The sequence below is a fragment of the Bolinopsis microptera genome, chromosome 5, assembly GCF_026151205.1.
Source record: "Bolinopsis microptera isolate Bmic1 chromosome 5, MBARI_Bmic_1.0, whole genome shotgun sequence".
Taxonomy (NCBI): domain Eukaryota; kingdom Metazoa; phylum Ctenophora; class Tentaculata; order Lobata; family Bolinopsidae; genus Bolinopsis; species Bolinopsis microptera.
In genome coordinates, this window is record NC_087076.1 from 23,587,530 (window position 1) to 23,599,050 (window position 11,521).

The 11,521-nt window shown below is 35.4% G+C and overlaps 1 protein-coding gene across 1 annotated transcript; it reads right to left on the reverse strand.

Annotated features, from left to right (window-relative positions):
- Nucleotides 1–3,157: 3,157 nt before the first annotated feature.
- LOC134815063 (uncharacterized) lies at nt 3,158–9,025 on the reverse strand. Its single transcript, XM_063823523.1, has 17 exons — nt 8,766–9,025; nt 8,463–8,662; nt 8,172–8,319; nt 7,888–8,052; nt 7,552–7,761; nt 7,272–7,426; nt 7,073–7,125; nt 6,651–6,952; nt 6,440–6,527; nt 6,204–6,322; nt 5,889–6,091; nt 5,634–5,760; nt 5,309–5,511; nt 5,080–5,186; nt 4,674–4,915; nt 3,805–4,535; nt 3,158–3,661 (listed from the first exon to the last, which is right to left on the reverse strand). The coding sequence occupies exons 1-17, from the start codon at nt 8,867–8,869 to the stop codon at nt 3,327–3,329; spliced, it is 3,492 nt and encodes a 1,163-aa protein (XP_063679593.1). The 5' UTR covers nt 8,870–9,025; the 3' UTR covers nt 3,158–3,326.
- Nucleotides 9,026–11,521: the final 2,496 nt, after the last annotated feature.

Genomic DNA, 11,521 nt, shown 5'->3' on the forward strand with positions numbered 1-11,521 from the left:
TCAAAAAGTATTGAGAACAATTGGCAAAGACTTTTTGATTCAGAGCAACCCGACATTCATTTACTACAGTCACTATCTTACACCAGAACGTGATGAACATCTCAATGCTATTCCAATATTTTACATGAAACCCATAAACATGAAGCGAGCTGCAGCAAAAATGACTAAGAAACAACCAAACAGGAAAAGAGTTAAGAAACAAAACTTTGAGCCAAAAATGGGTATTTAAACAATCGAATTTTAGTGATAAACATCATTGTAAAAATGTTTGAGATTATTGCAACCATTTTTTATACTTCTAACCTACTAGCTTTCAACAATTCGCTGCATTTTAATGTTTGTGGAATGCCTAATGATGCAAACTATATTTACCTGGATTCCAATGAAATTTTGTTTGGAGTTGTGGAAGATAGATCCATAGCCCACTACAATTACTCACTATCTGATATATGCCTGTCCAATTCAATTATATACTAACCCCATACATTTTCTAGATTTCGAGTCATACATCAAGCAGATGGATCAAACGGATGACTCAAATGTACAGGTTTGAATACTAGTAATACTTTTATAAATGCTGTAAATAGCCATTAAGGTTTCTATGGATTTTTTAATAGATGTAGAAACAAGGTTAATATTCGATGATCTTATATTATAATTCATTCAGGCAACTAGAAAGGTTAAGGAACATGAAGCTTGTGGGTTCGCGTACAAGGTGGTAACCCCATTTGAGTCCTACCAACAATCTGTAGTTGTGTACAGAGATGACGGAAGAGGTGGTGTGGCCAACGTATTTGTGGCCATGATGTATGAGGAATACGATCGGTTGCACGACCTAATCTGGGCGGATGAGCCCATGACTCCTCTAACGGATGAGGAGAAGCAGGCATTTGCTTCAACCAGATCCTGCTATCTTTGTCACAAACTCCTTGTTGATAAGGATAAAGTAAGAGACCATTGCCACTACACGTAAGTGAAATACCACACTTTTTATTAATATCGTTTTTATTAGTTTTATTTTATTTAAAATTTTTGATACCTTCAGGATATCACCAAACTCATTAGATTTATAACGTTATTTTATATTTTCAGGGGGAAGTATTTCGGAGCTGCACATAGTCTGTGTAATATGAAAAGGGAGACGGATAAACATCTAACAATTGTCTTCCATAATTTTAAGGTAATTCTACTATATATATATATATCAATCAAAATAGAGACAATGATGGGATTTAAATTCACACTTCATAGTAACACAATTATTGTTATATCCCTAAATTTCATATTTTTTTAACAGGGCTATGATGTGCACTTTGTAATCAAAGCACTCGGAAACATGGAGGATGATCTATGCAACATCAAAATCATCCCAAATAACTTCGAGAAATACGCATCAGTGTCAACGAGAAAGTTTAGGTTTGTCTCAATACTTTTCATTTTTATGATGAAATATGAAATAATAGCTGTGAATTAATTTTTAAATCTATATTCTTGCTAATCAGAACATTGAAATAATCACAAAAATTCGGGTTCTAACCAATGCAAATGGAAACCCCGCTGCTAATGCCAACTTATCAGTGGTTTCCAATCTAGCCAATGCTATTTGGAGGTCAGTTGATGTTGTGATAGGAGAACAAAACCTGCTACAAAGTTTTGATAATAGCTACAACATTGGTTCTTGGTTTGATATTAGCATAAACACTTCTCAAGAGCGTTCACCCTACCTTTATCATAATGAAGGGTTTTATATGGACACTGGGGTGACAAAAGCAGAGACGGAAAACACAGTTATATACCCTGTAGCTGATGCACATGGGAACACTCCTGCTATCAATAAAGGTCTGAAAACTCGAGCAGATTTAATTGACCAGGGAAAAAGTTGTACTCTGATTTCTGATCTGAACTGCAGTTTGTTGAAAACAGGTAAACTACTACCTAGTAATCTTGATGTGAGGGTATCACTAACAAAAAACTACGATGGATTTGTTTTGTTAGAAGCTACTGCTGGAACTCACAAGATAAAGTTTGATAAATGCTATCTCAGAGTAACTTTGCAGCAACCAACTGACTTTTGTCTCAATTTGATGGAACAGAAGCTCTTAAAAACTCCAGCTATTTATCAAGCAGAAGAAGGAAAGGTGAGTTTCCACTCTATACCAGCTGGTAATGAACTAGTCACCATCAACAACCTGTTCCCTCAAGGCAGTCTACCAATAATGTTCACATTTGGAGTTCAGGACAGATCTGCTTATGGAAATACGCGTAACAAAAATCCTTATACATTCCACCCTATGAAAAAAGCTCAAATTTATGTGGATGGGAAACCATACTTTACTAGTGCTCTAGATGGTGCTGTTATGCATTTTGACTCATTTTATCAAACTATTGGCTATAAAACAACTGGAGATTGTCAAATTGACCCAATCAACTACATGGTGCATCCTCTACTTTCTATAGATTTAACTGCAGATAGGAATGCTAATAGACATCATTTGAATATAAGTCGAAGTGAAGTAGTGAAACTGGATATTGAATTCACAGATCCAGTTCCAGACGGACGTATTCTAGTGGTATACTCATACTACGATAGAATCATTGAAATTAATTCTGATCGCAGTGTTAAAGTAATATGAGTGATGTACGGGGGTTGGGGACTAAGGAGATTGATGAGTATTTGAGAAGCAGCAGCAAGTTTAAGGGTGCATATCCATGTGATCAAATCCCTAATTTTTCAGATAATGAATATTCAATAATAATTAATGTTGATAATTCATTCTTATCTGGTTCACACTGGACTGCTTTGGTTGTTAGAGGAAATAACGTTTATTATTTTGATAGTTTTGGACGGTTATATAATAATAGTTCATTTCCAACAGATTATATTGAGAATTTAGGTAAAATTTGTTTCTCCAAGAAGATTGTGTTTCAAAATAAAGTTTTACAAAGTTTCCATAGTAATACATGTGGTGAATTTTGCATTTATTTTATTAAACAGCTTGAGAAGAATGTCAAATTTCCAGAGATATTTCGTGGTTTTACAGTGAATTTAAATTCAAACGAAAGAATTAAATTGTAGTGATTAACGGTTTATAATATTTTTTCATTTTATTTTCAAAAAATTTTTTGTTTTATTTTGACAAAATCAATGACATCATATGGCGGGTAAAAAGATTAAAAAACTTAAAAAATCATATACGATTCAAATACATAATAGCGAAATAAAGTCAAATCTCTAACACAAACATCAAATTATATTTACAATTCACATAATATCAAATTATCAAATTATTTACACTAAAAACGTTTGTCAACTGCAAACAACTTCACTACTCAGTGGTGTTCAGGTAATGACCGTGAGGACGAGTGGTAACCCCATCTTCCAGAATCCATCGTTTGTCGTCATACCGCGTCAAACCAACCTTACACTGGTCGACTGTGTATATGGTGTGGTTCTTGGAGCGGAATGTCATCTGGTGGATGTAGTGATCTTCTGGGGACGTCTCTGTCTCATTGATCACAACTGGACCCTGCAAGATTTTTCTGTAGAGCCCATGATGTAGCTCTCTGTCTTTGACACACTTCTTAACCCCGGCCGCAGTGCTTTTCTGCTTGCCGTTCTCCTTGTCATCTATAAGGATTGAGTACATCTTAGAGCGTAGTCCTGAAAAAATGTATAGTTATTTTTTTTTTAATTTTTATTAAAGATGATATAGCAGTGTACTTCAATATGTAAATGAACAGTATCAGATTGAGTTATAATATAAAGTAAACAAATTAGAACCATGACAAGAATTAAAAACTAACCTATAAACTCTATTATGATCCAACCCTCAGCCTCATCCTTGAACTTGCCAATAACTGCTTTATTCTCATTTGAGAACAGCGGATGATCTTCCGCTAGGTTTGAAAAGTCAAAATAACTCTTCAACCTGACCAAGTGTTCACTGTACAAATTTGTACACTTGATATGGTAGAGGAATGAATCCGTGTCCGTAAAACAGAGTACTGCTTCAGGGAAGTTTGGTTTCATTACCTCGTAGTGAAACTTGTACATGAGCAGTTTTGACAGCTCAAGGACAGTGAAACCAACATAGATTGGCTTATCCAAGGTAATGGTAGTCTGGGCTACCTCCACCCCTACGAGATTCTCATCAAAGATTTCGAATCTCTTAAAGGTGGGTTTGGAGGTTTGCCAGGCATGACTCCTTCCCTTGTTGACGAGCACAATCTTCACTCTCTTCCTCACATTCTCCATAGTCTTCCCAAAGAGGGCATTGTTAAGGAGCTTATAGTAGTCCTTTTCAAACTTATCCACTGCAGCCTGTCTGAGTCTAGTATTTTCTGCTATATACGGAGCAATCCAAGCTTCTTGTCGAAACCGAATTGCTCGACGTACGTTTTTGAGCACAACACCTTGACTCAGATAGAACTGGAGGTTTCTAAGGTGAATAACATATGCCATCTTCGGGAAGAAATTGGGAGCAAGTTTGGTCGAGCTGAAGTCATTTCCACACCCTCTTTGGACTCTTATCTCCCTGAAACAAATAGTGGGTGATGAATAAAGATGTTGATGTAGATCACGAGTTTCCTAAAATGTTACTATTGATAATTTGATTAACTTATATAACTTATTTCCCCCCCACTTTAGATGTAATAAAACTTCAAGAACTAACCATGATTTGGGGGAAATCATATCTTTGTTGATTTCCAATCTTTCTGGACACAGTGGGTAGTCACTGGTATGATCGTGAATATCTTGAGGGATCTCAAGATCGACCTCGAAAATATACCCTTGTCTACCATCAGGATTGAGAGCCATTATGTCTTCCTTGGTCATGTTGGTAGCAATACTCTCCTCAACCCAATCAAACTGGTCAATCGGTACAGGTTCAGACATTGCATACCCATACAGATTCTGAAAGGTTGATTATTCTATTTATCATGATTATAAAGTGTTAATTAGTTCTAATATAAAAATGTTAATAAATCATGACTCTTTAAAAAAAAAAAAAAAAATAAATAAATAAATAAATAAATAAATAAATAAATAAAATAAAGAAAAGAATGAAATGTACTAACGTTGGCGTCAATATACAACAGATGTGATTCTTCTTTGGCCGGATCAAAGTTGGTCATCTGTGGGTTGTTTGCCACAGCATGACGGTGTGAAATGACACTGATGCCACCTGATGATTAGAAGAAAAATGTTAAAATTATTCACCTAATATTTCCTCTGTTATTTCATTACAATCAAACTTATCATTGAACTATAAAAAAAGTTTGAAATTCTCAAGATCATTAAACAAACCTCTAATACCAGACTCAAGCATCTGGAGCATATCAATATCCTTTACAATCTGCAGTCTTTTCTTGGATGTTTTCAGACATGCATCGAATGTAAGTGAGGGTAGGGATATATATGCCAGAGCTTCCAAACCCATCCTATCCCAGCACATCTTTCGATATCTCTCTATGATATCCGCCAGCAACAGCACGTCCGACACAACATATCTGTAGATTTACAAAAAATTAAAACTCTGAGATGATAGTTTATATTAATCTCGTGATTCTTTGAAAATTTTACTATTCCTTGCATTTAATCCTCAACAGATATTCAAATCAAATAAACTTACAGGTCATGTAGATCTCCCAATGTGTTCATCCCAAAGGCTTCCCAAACTGTTTCAACATGTTGGTAGTCTTCATTGGAGAGTTCATCTCCTGTAAGCTCATTCTTGAAAGCAGCTTGCGTAGGGAGTCCTGATAACATTTAATTATGTTAGCTAATCATGTATTGTGTATAAAACTGGAGGAATGATAATAACTTTTTATGTGTCTATATAAAGCCTGTAGTTTAATAAATCAATGTTATAGTAAGGTAAACAAACCTTCATTAAACTTTGCAGACTCATCCATATAAGAGTAGGGGTAGACCCCTTTCCTTGTAAGAAGTTCAAATTTCTCCTGACTCCCTTCGTGGTGAGCATCTATATAATCTTTGGTGTGTTTAAGATTATCTAGACCTCTTGTGACCAGGTTCTTCGTTAGAGAGTCAAGAGAAGTTGACAGATGTTGTAGTGAGTCTATAAATCTGAAATATATAAGTTTAAATATATTTTCATTAGCAAGAATATAGATTTAAAAATTAATTCACAGCTATTATTTCATATTTCATCATAAAAATGAAAAGTATTGAGACAAACCTAAACTTTCTCGTTGACACTGATGCGTATTTCTCGAAGTTATTTGGGATGATTTTGATGTTGCATAGATCATCCTCCATGTTTCCGAGTGCTTTGATTACAAAGTGCACATCATAGCCCTGTTAAAAAAATATGAAATTTAGGGATATAACAATAATTGTGTTACTATGAAGTGTGAATTTAAATCCCATCATTGTCTCTATTTTGATTGATATATATATATATAGTAGAATTACCTTAAAATTATGGAAGACAATTGTTAGATGTTTATCCGTCTCCCTTTTCATATTACACAGACTATGTGCAGCTCCGAAATACTTCCCCCTGAAAATATAAAATAACGTTATAAATCTAATGAGTTTGGTGATATCCTGAAGGTATCAAAAATTTTAAATAAAATAAAACTAATAAAAACGATATTAATAAAAAGTGTGGTATTTCACTTACGTGTAGTGGCAATGGTCTCTTACTTTATCCTTATCAACAAGGAGTTTGTGACAAAGATAGCAGGATCTGGTTGAAGCAAATGCCTGCTTCTCCTCATCCGTTAGAGGAGTCATGGGCTCATCCGCCCAGATTAGGTCGTGCAACCGATCGTATTCCTCATACATCATGGCCACAAATACGTTGGCCACACCACCTCTTCCGTCATCTCTGTACACAACTACAGATTGTTGGTAGGACTCAAATGGGGTTACCACCTTGTACGCGAACCCACAAGCTTCATGTTCCTTAACCTTTCTAGTTGCCTGAATGAATTATAATATAAGATCATCGAATATTAACCTTGTTTCTACATCTATTAAAAAATCCATAGAAACCTTAATGGCTATTTACAGCATTTATAAAAGTATTACTAGTATTCAAACCTGTACATTTGAGTCATCCGTTTGATCCATCTGCTTGATGTATGACTCGAAATCTAGAAAATGTATGGGGTTAGTATATAATTGAATTGGACAGAATCAATTTATAGTATCACTTTATAAACATTAATAAGTTTATCAAACTGAAAAAAAAAAAAAAAAAAAGTTACGATGTACATTATAAATTTTGTGATTCTGTTACCTGCCACTATGTATACAGGCGACTGTACCATCTTATCATAACCCTTGAAATAGAGTACATCCTCATCAGGGAATTTGATTCCCTGCGGCTTAAACCGAATGCAACTCTCCTCATGTTTGATGAGGTTGCTTAGTTTTTTAAAACCATGAAAACACCTGTAATGTAAATGAATATTTGAATATATTTTGTTAGTGTGAAGTAACAGCAATTATGGATATAACATAATTTTTTTTTTTATTAATTTTTTAATTTTTTAATTTTTAGAAATTTAATTCATTACCTCTGACAATGGTGTTTTGAATTCCTCCCCTTCATCAGCAGGGCATTCAACGATTTGATGAGCACGAAGTGTGTGGTATCACCGTTAGTTAATACCATCACGTTGACTGTGGGGAGCGTAGGGTCGTCTATTGGTGAAACTCGTACTGGGTAAAATGGCTCGCCTGCTGCCTCCTTGCAGTCATCATAGGCAGCCACATTTATCCTTACACTGAAAATGCAATCGTGTTGGATATAGGTCAACTTATGATTTCTGAAACTAAACTTAGCATATGAAAATAAGCATAGGAAAATTCAAAGAATTAAATTTATGGTTAAAATAATGTGATAGACTAACTTGTTCATCCGCTCGAATTTCCCAATCTGCTGCATGGTGATTGGCCATGTTATGCCATCCTCCTTCATCTCACTCTCGAACTGTTTGTAGTAACTCAGTTCACTGGCGTTACCGTCTTTTCGTGGATAAGGATGCTTTTTTGCAATGACACACCACAGTAAACATCTGATGGATAATAATTATGGGATTTATATTACTAATACATAATATTGTGATCTTAATCCAACAATATGTTTGAAGAAAGAAAATCATTTAAACCTTAAATAAACTTCACAGTCACTAACCTGTTATCCTTGTTCTTAATGTTGAGGAATGCTTGTTTCTTCTTCCTTAACGCAGGAGGCAGCGGAAAATGCTTACCAATTCGCATTGGTGTATATTTCGTGATGAAAAGGTGTGTGCACTTGAGCCCTTTCACTGCCCATCCCGATCCTAAGGTAAATAGATTAGAATTATGATTAAGCAGAATATTCTCTTAAAATAGAATTTTTAATTATTATTATACATATTTTATTTTTTCGTGTGGTGATGATGGAGGTAATTATAGCTGTTATAGTATAACCTGATTAACTCACCATTTCTAGTAAAATTTGTGATTTGCACGGCAATTATATCAATCTGCCGTGCTAGTTCTTCCTCGAGGTTGGTGGATTCCAGAAGCTCTGTAGCGGGTGTGCGAAACGGTTGCTGCCCCTCTTCAGGTCCAGTGAGTTTACACAAAGCGACCTCGATGCTAAGGTAGAACTTGGCAGCACGGTAGAAGTCCAGTTGGATTCTATAAAAAATTGTAGTTTAATAGTTAATAACCACAATGTAGTTGCTGTTATAAGAACTGGAGTTATAAGCATAAGTTCGTTTAAAATACTTCTATCACTTACCTAAGAATATCTGCTATTCTCTCAGCTTCATTCTGCAGAATTTCGGCTACTGCAGGCGATTCTGATGAAATGTTCAAATCTATGATCTTGAACAAGCCGTTCATGGCAGAGCTTGTCCCCTCCGGATCTTGGTGATCATGAGAAGGCCCTGCTCCATCAGTTCTTCGCCGTTTGGGTTGGGGGCGTGGAAAACCACAGCGAGGACGGTGTTGATCACGTGCACGTCCGGTGCTAAACTTTTCTCCGCAATCAGGGCACGGATACCTATAATTAAGCAAATTATATATATATATTTTTTTTTAAACAGAAAAAACGAAAATTGCTGGTTTTAAAAAAAACTATAGTTTATCGTTGAGAAAGAATAGAAATATTTAAAAAATAAATAAAAAATTACAAACCATTTTCGCTGACAGTTCAGGAGATGTTCTGTTAAAGCTGCTCCATTAAGCTCGATGTCAACACAACATACAGGACAAAAATGTCCTGTTCCAATGCAAGTTTGCAAGTGACGTCTGTAGTTTCCATAAGTCTCAGATTTATTGCATCGAGCACAAAAAATTTCACGAACCATGATTAAATGTGGTAAACAAGGTAAACAGCTTGAGCAAATGAATCAAGTTGATCGGAATAATATGGAAAATGAAATTTTTGTTCGTATTTAAGCTCGAATCTATTAAAAATTACTTAGCACTCTTATCTATTGTAATTGGCAATTTACTATCAGACTGGGAGCTGATTGGATGATAGATAATCACGTGAGACATGCTTGTAACTTGAGTATCCATGAGACACCCTATGACAGTAATTCACTTAACTTATGTCCTGGAGTACTGATAACAAATTAAACATAGTAACGAGAGAGTTTATTAATCATCCATATAATTTATCAAATTAATTATTAATTGTTAGGCAATACTAAACTAATTGAAGTATGAGATAATCCTAAAACCATTTAATGAGGATGTGTATAAATATATGGAAATTGTATAATGAAACATCAACTTCACTATCTGTTTAACTTCAAATCTTCAGTTCGCCAGTGATATTTCAATTTTCAACATGTGTTGTATACTTTGTTTCGCCGACATTGTGATAGAAGGAAGAGTATTCTCTGAGACCTGCTACCATACATTCTGTTATACCTGTATACGTCAGAGGATTCGGGAAAACTATAACACTTGCCCGATATGCCTATCAACGATTACAGGGTTGCAGAAACTTGACGGTATCACAGGAGAGCTTTTAGGTAAAAAGAAACTGGTATCTGCAGTCAGAATGAACCACATCGATGCTCCAAAGCCAGTCTATGCCATGAAACTGATACCTGCAGTCAAGATGAACTACACCGATGCTCCTGAGCCAGCCTACGCCATCGACCATATCAACTTTCTCTGGGAGAATAGACGAGTTCTATGGGAGAATAGACGATTCCGACAACGTAGATTGAGACGTTGTCGGAGACAGCTCAAGTATCCTTGCTGAATATAGTTAACAAATATAATATTTAATTTAGATATAACATTTAATTTAGATGATATTTGTTATCAAATTGACTAGTAGCGTGGACAAGTGTATCCCATCAAGCAGGTGTTCTGCATGGAGCCACTAACGAACAGGTGTCAACTTCCTTCTATTGTTATATCACCCTTTCAAAAGATAGAGATTATAAGTTCCAAACTCAACCTGATCATCAAAGTGCTATAATTACCAATTTGTAGGGACCCTGATAACAAATTAAATATGATCCAGTTAATTAATAGTGTTATAATCATCAATTAACTTTGGGGTTGAAATTTGATTGCATACCCATGTGATCATGTTGTCACGTGACATACCATCCACTATAAAGTAACTATTCCACGAGTCACGTGACTTCTTATCACAACAACCTAATGTGTTATAATTGCCAATTAACTATCACATTGGCATCTGATTGGCCGGTCATGTGATCATGTGACACATCACGTGACACAAAATAATTAATATCACAGTCACGTGGGTCACAGGACGCATGTCACGTGAGTGAAGCGTTTTTTTACTTAAACTCTTACCTTATGTCCTACTTAATATGATATTCTATCTTTGGAGGTAGCTAGAGGGAGCTGTGTTAGAGTGAAGCTGCTCATTTCTGCTGCATGGATGAATAGCCATAATGATAAAAGTAAACACTAATTACATTAATACCCTAATTTACTGAAAACCCTGATTTACTGAACCTCTTCTCTTTTAAATTATCAAAGAATTAATCAAAACAGATTATGATAAGGGAATACAAATTTTAAGGAATACAAATTTTAATTTTGATCTTTATTACAGATTATACATATCATAGATATCCATAAATGCCGCGCGCAAGCTGATTTCCTCAATTTGGATTAATGATTTCATTCTATAAAATTTTAAAAACAAAATAAGTGCTCATTGCAGGGCATGCTTGTCTCAACCTATTGGGCGAAGGAGGTATGTGCGCCATACAAGGGCACTCGCACCCCTGTGCTGCGCCATACAAATGGTCCACAAAACCCCACATCAGGCACAAAGCTCTGTGAAATCCGGGCGGGAGCCTATGCGAACCTGGGAATATGACACCTTATAAAGCTCTAACTTGATACGAGGAAGATTTTGATTTTTGATAAATGTCAGTTAATCCTAATTTAAACAATTATGGCCCCTTATTGTGTCAAATGTGTCCTATCAATAAAGTTATGCTCTTTGTTGAGGTGATGAGATAAAGATAACGGATTTCACCGGTTTAA

Coding starts and splice junctions, on each gene's coding strand:
- LOC134815063 (XM_063823523.1), bottom strand. CDS start 8,869: ATGAACGGCTTGTTCAAGATCATAGATTTGAACATTTCATCAGAATCG. Junction 8,053..8,171: donor ATTAAGAACAAGGATAACAG/GTTAGTGACTGT, acceptor ATTATCCATCAG/ATGTTTACTGTGGTGTGTCA. Junction 5,761..5,888: donor GTCTGCAAAGTTTAATGAAG/GTTTGTTTACCT, acceptor AAATGTTATCAG/GACTCCCTACGCAAGCTGCT.